Source organism: Peromyscus leucopus, chromosome 3 (assembly GCF_004664715.2).
Source record: "Peromyscus leucopus breed LL Stock chromosome 3, UCI_PerLeu_2.1, whole genome shotgun sequence".
Lineage (NCBI taxonomy): Eukaryota > Metazoa > Chordata > Mammalia > Rodentia > Cricetidae > Peromyscus > Peromyscus leucopus.
In genome coordinates, this window is record NC_051065.1 from 152,202,063 (window position 1) to 152,217,471 (window position 15,409).

Sequence of the window (15,409 nt, forward strand, 5' to 3'; positions counted from 1 at the left end):
TGTAGATAAACATGCATGTGTTTAAAATTCAATGATAAACGTTCTCATTAATGCATGTGTGACCACGTTTTACAGAAATGATGTCTGCCTTAGGATTAGGAGAAGACGAAGATGAAGAATCTCCTTGGGATTCTGAGGTACTGACAAATACCGTAAAATGGAGGTGCTTACTTTACTTTCCACCTATGTAGGCCTGTGAGGGACTGTGTCCTCACATTTTCAGCCTATAGATAATAGTTCTCTACCAAGTGCTGCTAAGTTGTGCGATTCATTTAATGAGGTAGAAATCAGAAGGAACCACTTTGGATTAAGTAAAAATTAAAAAAAAATTTCAACCTATGACCTGAAAGATCCTGTGATGGATATGGGTGTGTGCGGGTCCTATGGGATCAGAGGGAAATCTGGATCTATAGTTTCACCTTGGAAACCTGAAAAGATAACAAATGAGACTTGAGAGTGTCGTTCTGCCTGGATTGTAAAGTATAAATCTGTGAGGAAACGTCAGGAGAAAGAAAAGAGTGAATGTAACCTTGTGGGGTTACAGCAATCTTGTTTAAATTTGTCTTCATTTAATTTCTTCTTTAATAGATTTTAATTCCTTTAATCAGAAGTGAAGTATGTTGACTACCTGTGTAGGATCCGTGCTTGAAGTAACATCAATATCAATAATGATGACCAGTTGTAATGACACCACCATAGAAAGAGAAGGGGACAGCTTGGAAGTGTAGTCACTGTGCATACTGGAACCCCCACAGCCAGAAGACATGTCCATACTTAGTTCTGGCATTTAATATTCATAGAATTTGGGGGGAAATGAACCTATCTGAACATCAGTGACTTTGTTATGCCATAAAGACAAGTGATGCACAAGTGTGACGAGGAGATAAAAACATTTTGTGAGGATAACATATCTACAAATATGTGGCGGCAGCAAGATCCTCCTGCTCTTCAGAATGAAACGAACACTGAGGACCAGTTTCACACTTGAGGGCAGTAGAGAAGTAGTGCCACGAAAAGAATAGGAAGGTAGACGTGGCAAAAACATTTCCAGTTTGGAAGTGGTGAGTCTCAAGAAACCATTGATTAAATAACCTAGAAGAATATAGTGATTCAGTGTATAAGGTCTTTCTAGTGAGATCTTAAATGCTTTGTCCCTGAGTAAATTTCTGTGACTGAGTTACCATTACGTCTGAGGCAGTGAGATGCTGAATATTACAAATGAGGGCTGAAGGTTACGGTAATCATAGCACAGAAGACCAAACAACTTGTTGTAAGTCAGTCTAACCGCTTTATATAAAGAAAGTGGAGGTGGCGTTAGCGTGCTCTCTGAGAATGACATGTAAACTCCCAACTAGAGGATGAAAGCAGCAGCCAGCCCCATGAGAGTCAAGAATGTTCCAATGAATCACATTTGTTCATTTTGATGTAAATGTCCCGAGATGATTCAGAAGCACCAAGTTGAATATTCATTCATAGATGTATAATATACTGTATACATAATAATTCCATAGCACATATTAAACACTGAAATACATTTATGTCCTTTCTTATCAAAGCTTACTGCATATTTTGGAATTTCTTTTTTGATTGGGAAGGGGTCACATTCTACATTTGATTTTTGTGCGCTTTTATTTATAAAAACAGAAAAGGTTTCTTACTATACTTGCCAGGTTTCTTACTCTGACTTTAAATTTCTGTCATTGGACATATTTTAAATGTTTTGTGCTATATTTAAGTAAGTAAACTTACAAGAATTTCTTAAGATGTCTGTTTTCTTAATTGTCCTCTTACATTGCATGATGAAATAATGTTACATGTTCTTAGCTTAGCAGCTTGCTGAAACATGAGAATCAGTTAATCTTTTAAGGAATGTGTTCTTCTGATCTTCCCTGCTCTCTGTCACAGTTGGTAACCAGAGCAGAGCTAAGATAGGTTTTATCGAGAGCACATATAGGTTCCTTTATTGACATGTTTCTTTTCAGTGCATGCTTGTCCTATTTTTCTAACGGTGTTTAAACAGGAAATTGAAATATCTTAGAAAATGATTAAGAAATCCGTATGTAACTCATTTTGATGTCTGTTTCAACAGAGTATCTCTGCCAGTGTTTCACTAAAGGGTGTAGGTGTTTTATCTGAGACTGCGGATCGGACAGGAGAGACTAGAGTGCATGGACACATAGAAGGTAAGAACTGTTTTATGTTTAAATAGTCACTTGACAGATGTCTATTTAGAATATAATGAGTTGTCAGCTGAGTTTGTAGAAGTAAGCAGTGGTAAGTTGTGTATGAATTCCCAACATTCAGCAACAGAGTAAACGAAGTGTTATTAGCAGCTGCACTGCACTGCTTGTTCATGGGAAGCTGTTCAGAAGCTGGAGGGAAAGGGCACTAAAGATAAGGACGACAGAGCACGGGGACAGGTGGTGGCGAGAAGCGGGTGCGTCTCGTGATGGGTGGGGAAGTGCACCGCAGTAGAGATAGGGGAGATGTGAAGGAAGCTTCATTCCCAAGTGCGGGAGAAGCAGAGTCAGCTCCACTCCTGCTTTCTGGCTGTGAGAAGCCCTGGGGTCAGAGTGCCTGACCATGCAGAGCTATTGCTGTTTCCTGTACAGACATGCACCTGGGTATCACCCGCTCTGCTTGTCACCTGACCAAAGGACTGGCATGAAACCGCTTAGGGTGGTTGGGTTTACAGCTTACCAAGGGGTCCAGTCTTCCATCAGGGTGGCATGGTGGGAGAGTGCAGCTAGCTGGTCACAGTGTCTGAGGTTAGGAAGGAGAGAACGGGCAGGAAGCGGGAGGCTAGGCATTAAAACCCACTCAGGACCCACTCGGGACCCTCTCTCTGCCTCTAGCAAAGCTCCACCTTTAAGAATAGCACCACCGGCTGGGGACCAAGTGCGACACAGGAGCTTGTGAGGACCATCTCACACTCTCGCCCATGTACATGTATAATTTGTTGTCCTCTAAAATGTTGCTACTTCACAGGAAAATTTTCTGAACACCGAAACAATAGAAAGAATAAAATAGTGAGATTGGTTTTGAAGAGCTCAGGAAAGCCATGTCCTGACAAAAGTCCCTGAGAAGGTCGAACTCTGCCCTCTCTGGGGAATGATAGGAACTTGAGGTTCATTTCCCGAACTACATAGAATGATAGGATTTGGAATTAGACTCATCACAGAGCAGTTTCTCTGACTTTAATGAATCAATTGCTGGTGTTGACATAAAAATATAGCCCTCACTTCTAGAGAAATAGGAAATTGTTCTGGAGCCAAACAGGGTTGTTGATAACTTATTCACGTGTAGTGCAAATTCTAATTGGTCTTAATAATAAAAACCCGGAGTCAGATATCAGGGTGAATGCTGAAAGATCAGAGAAGTAAAGCCAAGCACTAGAGAGACTTCTTACCTGTACGGAATCCTCAGACCGAAGAGGGGCTGAGCTCCTGTCTCCACCCAGCCATATCACTTCCTGTCCGTTGTCTGTATAGACCTCCAGACCTCTGTGGTTAGCTAATGGCTAGCTCCACCTTCTGTTCTTCACGCAAGCTTTATTTGTTAGAGGACAAACAAAACATCACCACATTTATGTTCCAATGTGACAACAGTTGCATGGAATTTTAATACCAATAGAACAAAACATAATCATAAGTCAACATGCTGTAAAAATACATGACGGATGTTGGCTCTGTTTCTGTGTTCGCTGTGCAAGCTTGAGCACCTGCATTTAATTCCCCACAACACACATGAATACCCCCCCCCAAAAAAAAAAAAACCTCAAAACAGGCAGCATGGGCTTGTAATTCAGGACTAGGAAGGCAAAGACAGCCTTGTCACCAGGGTTTGCTGAGTAGCCAGCCTAGCCTGCTCAGCAGGTACCAAGTCAACGAAAGAGTCTGTCTCAAAAACACCAAGAACCACCACCAAAAAACCCCAAAACAAAACACTATGGGCAGTAAACAGGGTCTGAACAGCCATGGCCTCTACGTGTACCTGCAGGCACATGCACCCAGTCCTCTCTTCCTTCCCTCTACACCACCCACCCACACCCCTCCACACATACACATACACATACACATACACATACACATACACATATATCCACCCGCCATAATAGACAGTGGAGACATTAGGGGAATGGGTTACAGAAAGTCTCTGCTCTGGGCTTCAGATGATATCTAGTAATGTTCTCAGCCTTTGAGTTAGTGAAATCTATGGAGTCTGTACATTCCCAAAAGGATTATCCTCGTTAGTCACAAGGATGATGGGCCAAATACAGAGATGGACAATAAACAGCTGGCTGTTTGTGGCTAAAGGTAGCTCAGAATGACTTGGCTCTGGCCCCGCATCATTCTAATTCTCTATAATTAGTGACATTTTAGTCAGCCTTGTGCAATGTTTAACACAGGCGTGGCTTTTTTTTTTTTTTTCGGTAAACTTCAATTCATACTTTCCTATGCTGACCAAAGACTCAGGTCACATCCCGAGGTGAGATTTGAATGGCAATTAAGAGTGCTAAAGATAACCTGAGATAACATGGTTTTGGACCTATGATGTTCTGAAGGTAACCTGAGATAGTGTGGTTCTGGATCTGTGATGTTCTGAAGGTAACCTGAGATAACATGGTTCTAGACCTGTGATGTTCTGAAGCTAATTGGAGATCGTGTGGTTCTGGACCTGTGATGTTCTAATACTCTGTGCTCACAGAAGTTGTGACTGTCAGCCTCTGGAGTCTTTAACACAAATGTGGCATTTTTTCCCTCTCAGAACATTAGTTAACAATTCTCCCAGTTGGCCAAGCATCTAATTTTCTGCATGTAAAAGTCAGTTATGCTTTGATGTCCTGTGGTCCTGGGAAAATCCTTTCTAGAATCTGAAAAAGACTAGGATGAGTAGCAGAATAGCATCTCCAGGAGAATAGTGAGTGGAGCTGTAGGAGATGATATCCTGAATCATATCAGGTCTAAGCCATTATGATCTGAGTTCTAGTTATTCATTTTTCCTTCTATATCTTACAAAATACGCCCATGTGACATATGAGTATAGTAGGGATATTATCCCTGAAGTTTAAATAAATAATAAATAAATAAATAAATAAATAAATAAATAAATAGGTAAATAAATAAAAATGTACTATGGCCTAAAAAAAGTAAATCCGGAGGTAAAGGACACAGGCCTTCTTAACTGATAAAGCAATCACCCTCTGACCAGCTTCACTGTATCTCCCTCTTGTGCCCATAGTCATTTGTACTCTGTAAACTGTTTTGTTTGAAGTGCATAGTATTTGAACGACTTATTATTTTGTCTTTTCTTCTGGCCAGTTTGAATCCAGAGACCTAACCTCATATCGATTGGCTAGTTCTGATTTTAGAAAAGATTGGTCTAAATCTGATTACTATAATTCTTTCTTTAAAGATTTATTTAACTTAACTTCTGTGTGTATGTTTGCCTGTGAGAATTTATGTGCACCGCATTGGAGTTCGCATGGAGGCCAGAGAGGGCATTAGATCCCCTGGACCTGTAGTACATGGTGGTTATGAGCTGCCATGTGGGTGCTGAAAACCAAAACAGGGTCCTTTGGAAGAGGAGTAAATGCTCTTTAACTGCTAAGTCATCTCTCCTACCTCATACAGTTATTTGGGGATAATTATTTCATCTTTCTGATTATCATGGTATTATACTACATTTTAGTTTGAGTAATCAAGTGGAAAGGTACATCACAAAGAAAGCAAATAACAGTATAGTTTGACTTTTAATTTCCTTCTAACAGAATTGTCTAATTAGTGTGACAGTTAGAAGAATTCATACATCAGGATCTCATAGGTTTTATAGGTATAGCCAAATCTTACTTATTTTATAAGTAGGAAGAGAAATAAATGCTACATTAGCAGGAGTCACTTTGTAATGTCCACTTTCCTCGTTGGTGAAATAGGAATAGTATTTAATTTAAAAACTATAAATTATAGTAAATAATACAAGAGTTCTTGTTAGAAGATAGTTTACATGTTTACAGATGTAAGACTAAGTAATTTAGGGTGTCTGAGTAAGTAGACAGTCATAACAACCATGCTTGATGGAAGGACACAATGTCTTCATTGGTGGCTTTACTGAAGCCAAAATTAGCATTTTTGTCATTTAGGAATATATCAATGAAAAAATTAATACCTAAATATTAAATTATTTAAGAAACATATAAAGTGAGAGAATTTTTGCTACAAGAGTTTTGAGTCCAGTTACTTGAGGTAGACGTAGCCAGTGTAGTTGAAGGTGAGTGTCACCCTCTTTCCTGTCTTTGATGTGACGTCTTTCTCAGTCGATGTAGTCGCTTCATTTTAGCTCTCGTTCTACCAATTTTTTCTCCCCTGGAAACTCACTTTGGAAAGATGCTAATCAATTCTGAGGTTTTAATTACCATGTGTAAAAGTCTCTTATAATTGTGTCTATCTCTTTCATTTTTATTTTTAAATACTTTTTAATTCTTGGAGAATTTCTTCTTGTATGCATATGGTATCTCCTAGTGTAATTTAAGAATGTTTATCTTATTTATTGGCTGAAATTTTTTTCATATACTATATTTTTTGGTCATATCCTTTCCTTTCTTTTCTACCCACTCAACTTCATGTTCTTAAAAAAAAAAAAAAAGAAAGAAAGAAAGAAAAACAAAATTAAACAAAAGCCAACCAACAAGCAGAAAGACCAAAAAGTAACAAAACAAAAGTACAGAAATCGTGGAGTCTGTTTTGTGTTGGCCAACTACTCCTGAGCATGGGACCTGTCCTGGAGTGTGGTTGATATCCCTGGTGTCACTCCATTGGAGAAAACTGGCCTGGCTTCCCTTCCCCCGCAGGTGTCAGTTGTGAACAGCTCTTGGTTAGAGGTGGGACTTTGTGTCCACTTCCCCGTCTTTGTTCAGGGACTTTGTCTTACTTGCACATGTGCATGTCCTATGCCTGTTTTCAAAGTCTGTGAGTTCCTGTGTCTGCCGGCCCTTTGTGTCTAGAAGACGCTATTTCCTTGGAGTCATCTACCACCTCTGACCCTTAGAATTGCTCCACCTCCTCCTCTTCTGCATGGATCTCTGAGCCTTGAGAATAAGGATTTGACAGACATTCCATTTAGGGCTGAGTGTTCCCTCGGTCTCTGCTAATTCCCATCTTCTGCACAGAGATGCTTCTCTGGTGAGGGTTCAGCAATGCACCCATCCTCTCTCAGATTTCTTGGTGGCAGCCATTCTGACTGGGGTCAAGTGGAATCTCAGAGTAGTTCTAATTTGCATTTCCCTGATGACTAGGGATATTCAAGACTTTAAAAATACTTATTGGCCTTTTGTGTTTCTTTTGAAAGCTGTCCATTTCATTAGCCCATTTGTTGGTTGGTAGTTTTCTCTTTTTTTGGTATTTAATGTGCAGTTCTTTGTAAATTCTCACAATTATCAGTCCTCTGTTTGAAATATAGTTGGTAAAGTAGCCTTCATATATACCAGCAGTGTACTCTCTGAGAAAGAAATTAAGAAAAGTATCCCATTTATAATAGCTTAGAAGAATTAAGTATACATGGAACATACCTAACCGAAGATGTGATAGACCTTTCCAGTGAGAATGTCAAGACTTTGAAAAAAGAAATCCAAGAAGATGCTAGATGATGGAAATCCATGCTCCTGATTGGCAGTATTAATATTGTGAAATGGCACTATGGCCAAAATTAACCTTCAGATTTAGTGCAGTACTCATCAAAATCCCCATGTCATATTTCACTAACATAGAAAAAGAGTCTAAGAATTCACAAGGAATCATAAAAGACCACAAATAGCCAAAACCACCCTAAGGAATTAGAATGCAGCTGGAGGTATTACAATATCTGACCTCAAATTATACTATAGAGCTAGGATGCTCAAGGCAGACCTTCTGGAATAAAAACAAACCTGTGACCAGGGAGGCAGAATAGAAGACCCAGAAATAGACCAGCAAGACTGTGGCCACCTAATGTTTGACAAAGGCTAAAACATGCAGTGGAAATAAAGCTGTTTAACGAATGGTGTTGACAAAACTACTGGCTGTCTACCTGTGGAAGAGTGAAATTAGATCCATGCCTCTCCTTGAGCAAAAGTCAGTTTGAAATGAGTATCAAAGACCTTACAATAAACCGTGAAGTGAGAGAAGGAAATGCAAGGGAAGCCAGACATGGTGGCCAGTACCTTTAGTCTCAGTGCTCAGAGGCAGAGGCAGGCAGATCTCTGAGAGTTCAAGGCCAGCCTGGTCTACATGGTGAGTTCCAGAACAGGGCTACACAGTGAGACCCTCTTGAAAAAACAGAAACCAAACCTATCCAAGCAAAGAAACAAAGCACGGGGAATACTTTTCAAGACATCAAGTAACAAGTTTCTGAATAGGGCTTCATTCAATAGCACAGAAAAAGCCCCAAATACCAACAGAGGGGCTGCATGAAGTCAAGTTTCTGCACAGCAGAAGAATCTATTCACAGAGCAAGCAGGTAGCCCATAGAATGGGGACTAATTCTTAATAGAAATTTTCCTACTTTTATGTTGGTCACTGTCCAGCATCTGAAGGCTTTATCCAGCGAGAAAACATCTAGATTTAGCATTTGGATCAAATTGAATCTCTGAGCCCTAAATGACTCAGTCAGTAAATGTAGCCCAGTTTTCTATAAATGTTATTAAGAGTAGATCAGTATTTTAAGAATAGCATATTGTTAATATCAACATACTGAATTTTGACCTTAGGAATATTTTATGTGCACTGGTATTTTGCCTGCATGTATGTGTGTGTAAGAGTGTTGGATCTCTGGAACTGGAGGAAGGAGCAGAATCTAGGCTCTTTTGGAGTTGATGAAGAAGGGAAGTTAGGGAATTCGCTCTGTAGACCAGGCTGGCCTTGAACTACAGAGCCCTGCTTGCTTCTGCCTCCTGAATGCTGGGATTAAAGGTGTGTGCCACCACCACCTGGCTATACGTGGTGATATACTGTTTACCCTAATAAACTTATCTGGGGATCAGCAGAGAAAGCTAGCCACTAAATTAAACATAGAGGTCAGACAGTGGAGGCACACATCCTTAATCCTATCACCTGCCAGGCAGAGATCCATGTGGATCTTTGTGAGTTCAAGGCCACACTGGAAACAGCTAGGCGTGGTGGTACACGCCTTTAATCCCAGCACTAGGAAGGAAGACAGCATGGCACAGAAAGGGATCTAAGGCGTGAGTGAACGGGAACACTCATTCTTGAGGCTGAGGATTTCGCAGAAGTAAGAACGTGGCTGGCTTGTTCTGTTTCTCTGATCTTTCAGCTTTCACCCTAATATCTAGCTCCCGGTTTTTACTATTAATAAGACCTTTTAAGATTCATGTTACAGATATATGGTTCATTTCTTAATTGTTATTTTAAATATTAAACCAATTTTGAAATAAAGGTTTATTATTCATGATTCTAGTATCTGACAACTCAATTTTACTTTTTCCTTTTGATAATCATTTAATATTGAAAACATGCACATTATTTCTCAGATGTGACTTATATACCATCTTGCATGAGTGGATCAAGAAACTCTAAGGTGGCTAAACTAGAGGAGTCAAGAAATGTAGGCATCCCAGTAGCCCACAAGGGTATGGAAAACCTGGTGTTCTCATTAACTGTTATTCTACAAGTGTGTGTCCATCCTAGTCATTAACAAAACTTCTCTGGTGAGAAGTGAATTGTCCATTCACCTGAACTCTTCATCCTTCTTTGTGCTTTCTAAATTATAGGACATATTGCAGACCATGATAAATGCTTGTAGAATAATGTGATAAACCATTCTGGTGTGCTGCATTAAAGACATGCTTTTACCATCGTCTCTAAAATTTACCTTCACAGTCGTAACTTGTTCCTCTAACTAACAGTCACATTTCTGTCTGTTCATCAGCATGTTTACATTGGCAAATACACGCTTCTATTTTAGTTACAGTCATTGGAAACACCTCACTTTGAGTCCTAACTGCATGTTTTGTCAAACTTAACCTCTTGTTCTTTATCAAACATATTTCTGATATGTTGCTGGCCTAAGCAGAGGAGGGTAGCAGAGCTGATCGTTTTCAAATGTAGCATGAGGGTTCAGTTCCATGGTAACTGCATAAATAGACGGTTGGTTTGCCATATTTTTAATTACATACAATTTGCCTTTTGCTTTTCAGAGGCCCTCAGGAAATATCCAGTCATGGAGGTATAGTAATATTTTCATCGTGAATTTTAACTACATATTATAAAATAGACATTAGTTAAATGTATATTTAACTATTTAACAAATTATTTTTAACAATTTAACTGTTTCCAAACCCATACAGCCTACTATCAAAAAGACAGATACTCTTCTCAACAAAACAATAGGAATGAAGGATGTACAGACATTCAAATCAGGTAAATTGTGTAATGCTCTAGGGGAAGGTACATTAAATATTGGACTTGCTCAGTCTTCTGATCCTAAACATTGTTTACTCCTAGTTTTGCTGAAAGATTGGAAATAAAGAATGGGATAGTATTATTGGTATCCATCAGTGGTGAGGAAACAGGAACAGTTCTACACTGTCACCCTTGGAGGCCAGAGGAGTTCCCATAATCGCTTAGAGACTTCAACTCAGTCAAATTCTGTTTGTGACTTTGACACACAAAAAAAGCATTTCAGCACCAGCCATGATAAAGCAGGATTGAGGTTTTTACCAAAAGTAAAGAGAAAGACCTTCAGGAATGGATATAGCACACCTAAGCATGGGTATGCATGTAAAGACCTTTTTAACGAAGTTCCTAGCAGAGGAGATAAAAGAGAGACAGACACTCAAGGAGAGATGACATTCACAAATGTGGGTGTGGGCTTCTCAGAGGACCATGGTGTCTAATTGTTAGCCATATGGTGGCTCTCACGTTACATCGCAAAGGGTTGTTTAGAAACCTTTTTGTCTTCCATTTGTTTCTCGTTTTAATGAGATTATAAAGTGTCTCCAGAGGTCCCTTGAATGGGATTATAATCTGGTTAAAGCAGGGGTGTGCAAGGGGGTTCTTTCTTTTAGTGTAAATGGGTTTCTGGTGAGATCCCTAGAAAACTGTAGGTTTACTGCTGAGAAAAGAGAAGTCTCTATTACAGTGGTCCTCAACCTCCCTAATGCTTTAATATAGTTCCTCATGCTGTGGTGGCCCTTAACCATAAAATTATTTTGATGCTACTGTTAAGAATCTTAATGTAAATATCTGATAATGCAAGATTATAGATGTAACCAACCGTCTTATTAAATAAGAAACACAGAAATAATGCAAAAGAGAAAGCCGAGAGGTCAGAGCTCAGAGCTAAAATCTCACCCTTCCGCCTGCGGTGTCCCAGCTTCCCAAAGGAGACTCTATTTCCTGTCTGTTCGTCTATTTAAAGTATTTTGTTCTGCCTTCTCATTGGTTGTAAACCCAAACACGTGACTGCCTCGTCACTGTCTGAATGTACAGCCCCCTAGGTCTTAAAGGCATATGTCTCCAATGCTGGCTATATCCCTGAACACACAGATATCTATGGGATTAAAGGCGTGTACCACCACCGCCACACTCTTGCTATGGCTCTAATAGCTCTGACCCCCGGGCAACTTTATTTATTAACATACAATCAAAATCACATTTCAGTACAATTAAATTACCACCACATTTCCCCTTTTCTATTTTAATAAAAAAAAAGCAAAAGGTTATAACAAAAGAAAAACTATATACAAAAGTACAATAACTATATACAATATATACAAATAATAAATACCTAAACAGGTATTGGACAAATCAGAGAAAATAATTCCATTATCTATCCTATTTTGGTAAATCCAAGATGTATCTAATGCACTTTCTATCCTAATTAATTTTCAACTATAAGTAACTAATCTTCAACCATAACTAACTAATCTTCAACTCCCTCAGAGACCCAAGAAGGAAATAGTGTTAGCTAACAAAAATAAAAAACAGGAAGTGCATGCAAGCAACTTCCAAAAAATTTGTGAGTTGACAGAAACAGCCAGCTGCCTGGGCAGTCACCTGAGGTTTCTCCCCAGTGTTGGGGCATCATCTTCAGCCTATAGGCTTAGTGTATCTGACAGACTCATTTGTGAAGTAGGATGTACACAAGGTCAACAGTTCAATCTCACATTGGGTGAGAGCAGTCCATGTACCAGAAACACCTGAATTCCACTAGTGTCTTGTCATGATTCAGGATTTTAAATTCTGGAAATTGTTTACAGTTTTTTAATTCAGCTGTCCATTCTTCTTGGCTGTGTATATATGGCTTCATCTCAGCATCCCCTTCTTCTCCACATCCCTCTATTAAATGCCAGTCTACTTTCGAGAGGCATGAACTTTCAGCTGCTGTTCCATTGCACAACAGAAGCCATCGGCCCTCTGCCTGTTAAGCTGCCTTCGAAGAAAAGGGCACCGTACCTTTTCCAGATGCGAAGGCCACTTCAGGGATGGGGCCATATTGTCCTGGCCTCAGAAGATGCCTTTTGATAAAGCCATAACCACACTTGTTTTGGCAAGAATCAGTATTCCATTGTTTCATGTTCTGTCTGTCCATTTTGTCCTGTTGATTCGAGGATACTTTGTTGTCCAGTGGCTAACTTTTGCCACAAGGAAAGTTGACTCCATATGCAGTTTCTTCAATGTCCATATTTTCTCTGAAGTAGATTAGTACTGCCAGGAGCTGACATGTCTCAAAAAAGAGAAATTTTCTAAGTTATTAAAACATTTTAAATGCCATATTCTGTAGATCTCTGAAGGGTTTGAAGATGACCTGTCTAAAACATCTCTGCTCAATTTTTAAAACATATCTAATATGACTACAAGTTCTATTGTAATGTCTAACTACTAACTTTCATTTCTTTATATCCTAGTAGTTGGTAATAATAACATTCAAGGATCAGAAATTTGTATTACATTGTTAAATGAATGGTATAAATACAATTAGAAATATACACAAGATATCTAATATGCGGCCTCCAAACCAAAGTCGCAGCCGGCAGGTTGAGAACCACTGCTCTGAAGCAGGTAGTAATTGCACTTGACTCCTTGCTTCTCAGCTGACATGCGGCAGAACCAGATGCTGCAGTGGTGGCTCCTTTCTTTTCTCATGTCCCCATAATTGTCACTGTCTAGTTTTTAAGTGTACTTACAAGAATAAATGCAAGCTTCAACTCAGATGTCCCCACTGCAATGTTTTAGAAACTTGTTTACAGTTCCGAATCCTGATACTTTCTAGGGATTCATAAAGGTTAATCATGAGATTGTAAGATTATTTTTTTTTTATCTTCCCCAACTTTGAAAATGCTTGTTGGAGAGTTGGACAGTGCTGCATACCTGTGGGCCTAGCCACTTAGGAAGCTGTGGCGAGGTTCACTTGAACTCTGGAGGTTGGGACTCCCTCCACAGCCTAGCAAGTTCTTGTCTTCTGAATAATATGCTTACTAGAATGTTGGTACTTGCTGAGAATAAAGCTTTGTTTATTAGCATCAATAATGTTTGCCCTTTAAATCATCAGTAGTAGTATACTGATGACCTTAAGCCAGTCAGATGTTTGGATTAACAAATTGTGGAGCTAGCTCATTAGAAGCAGCAGTACCTAGGGTTAGTTGAGAGAAAGAACAACACTCAGAGCTTTGCAGAGTGGACTCGAGTCCTGAAATAAAAGAAGTCCACCAGAATAGTGGGTGGAAACATTGCACATGTAGTAGTGTTCAGCAACAGAGGTGTAAGATGTAACTAGCAGTAATTTCAGAAGTCAAAGTCACTATTAGGAGATGGAGTTGTGTGTGCTGTGCATTTATGTTTCTCTGCTATTTTTAGTACCCCTCCCCAGCATGGATTATGTTGAATTTGTGCATGAATCCTTAAGATTTTTATATGTCATGAATTTAGTTCTAGATAGTGTTTCTGAATGATTTGTTGAAGTTTTGGATAATTGAAAGTATTTCCTAAGGCTGTAAATATTTAGCTTTGTAGTTAATGGTTAAACTTAACCTAAACGCTTAGATGAAAAAACAAATTATTATTTTTCTGTGTTTATAAAGCTAACTTTATTCTAACTGACTGTGTGCGTTTGTCTGCAGAGCCAGAGTTAGAAGTGGCATCGAGAGAAGAGCGGAAACGGCTCAGCAGCAGTGAAGACAGCCAGCGGAAGGTACGTGAAAGCTTGATCCCCATTTGACGTGCTGTCCACTCCAGTAATGTAGCATCGTTCAGACTGGCCTTTAGGACCAGTATATTATAGTTTAATATTTAATTTTTAAAAAGTTTTTTTATTATTATGTATATGGGGGGGCAAGTGCATCTGAGTGCAGGTGCCTGCAGATGGCGGAAGAGGTACGGGATCCCTTGGAGCTGGAGTTATACACAGATACTAGCTTAGTGTCCTGAGAACCAAACTCAGGTCTTCTGTAAGAGAATGTGCTCTTAACCACTGAACCATCTCTCCAGCCTCTAATACTTCATTTTGGAAACATTTTAACTAGTTCTAGAATTTAAAATGGGACTGTAGATGTAACAGTCTTGTTAAATAAGAAACACAGAGCCAAATGCAGAGATAAAACGCCCAAGAAGTCGGAGCAGTAGCTAAGAGCTGATACTAAAAACCTTTCTTACCCTTTGCTGCTGCTGTTGTCCTTCCCCTTAGAAAGAGACCTACTTCCTATGTATCTGTCTTTTTATTGACTTTCTGTTCTGCCTTCTCATTGGTTGTAAACCCAACCACATGACCTCCTCGTCACTGCCTGTCTATACAGACCTCCAGGTCTTCTATGGTTGGTATTAAGATTAAAGGCGTGTGTCTCCATGCTGGCTGTATCCTTGAACACACAGAGATCTGCCTGTCATGTGATCGGGATTAAAGGCGTGCACCACCACCACCCGGCTTCTGCTATGGCTTGCTATTAGCTCTGACCCCTGGGCAACTTTATTTATTAACATACAAATAAAATCACATTTCAGTACAAATAAAATATCACCATATAGGACTAGGGAGATTCCTCCTTGGGTAAGAGTGCTTCCTGTTTAAGAATCTATAGACCTGAGTTCAAATCCCAATAGTCATGTAAAAACAGCCTAACATGGACATGTGTATGGGTAACCCCAGCACTGGGGCAGAGACAGCTGATTCTGGGGGCTCGGTAGCCAGCACCGAAATAAAGAGTTTCAGCTTCAGTGAAAGACGTGTGTCAGTGGAATGAGGCCGAGTGTTAGAGAAGACACTAGCATTCTCCTCTGGCCTCTAGACCCACACACACGTACACACTCCTGTAAACACAGGTGCATTCGTGTACATGCATCATTCACTCACCCTCAGTCCACTCAAAATAACTTTAAACCATTCTCTGAGCCAGCACATAAAATAAGCTCAATTGCCTGTTAAG

General features: G+C 39.6%; 1 protein-coding gene across 3 annotated transcripts in view; it reads left to right on the plus strand.

The window, feature by feature from the left end:
* Nucleotides 1-15,409, plus strand: part of Ankrd30a (ankyrin repeat domain 30A) — a 74,272-nt gene that overhangs the window by 19,116 nt on the left and 39,747 nt on the right. For 2 of the 3 annotated variants that reach the window (XM_037204225.1, XM_037204227.1), the window contains exons 11-16: nt 76-137; nt 2,090-2,183; nt 9,521-9,619; nt 10,187-10,215; nt 10,337-10,409; nt 14,111-14,181. In XM_037204225.1, coding sequence (XP_037060120.1) covers nt 76-137; nt 2,090-2,183; nt 9,521-9,619; nt 10,187-10,215; nt 10,337-10,409; nt 14,111-14,181 — 428 coding nt within the window. The remainder of the gene's footprint in view (nt 1-75; nt 138-2,089; nt 2,184-9,520; nt 9,620-10,186; nt 10,216-10,336; nt 10,410-14,110; nt 14,182-15,409) is intronic. The other variant, XM_037204226.1, reaches the window with a different exon arrangement.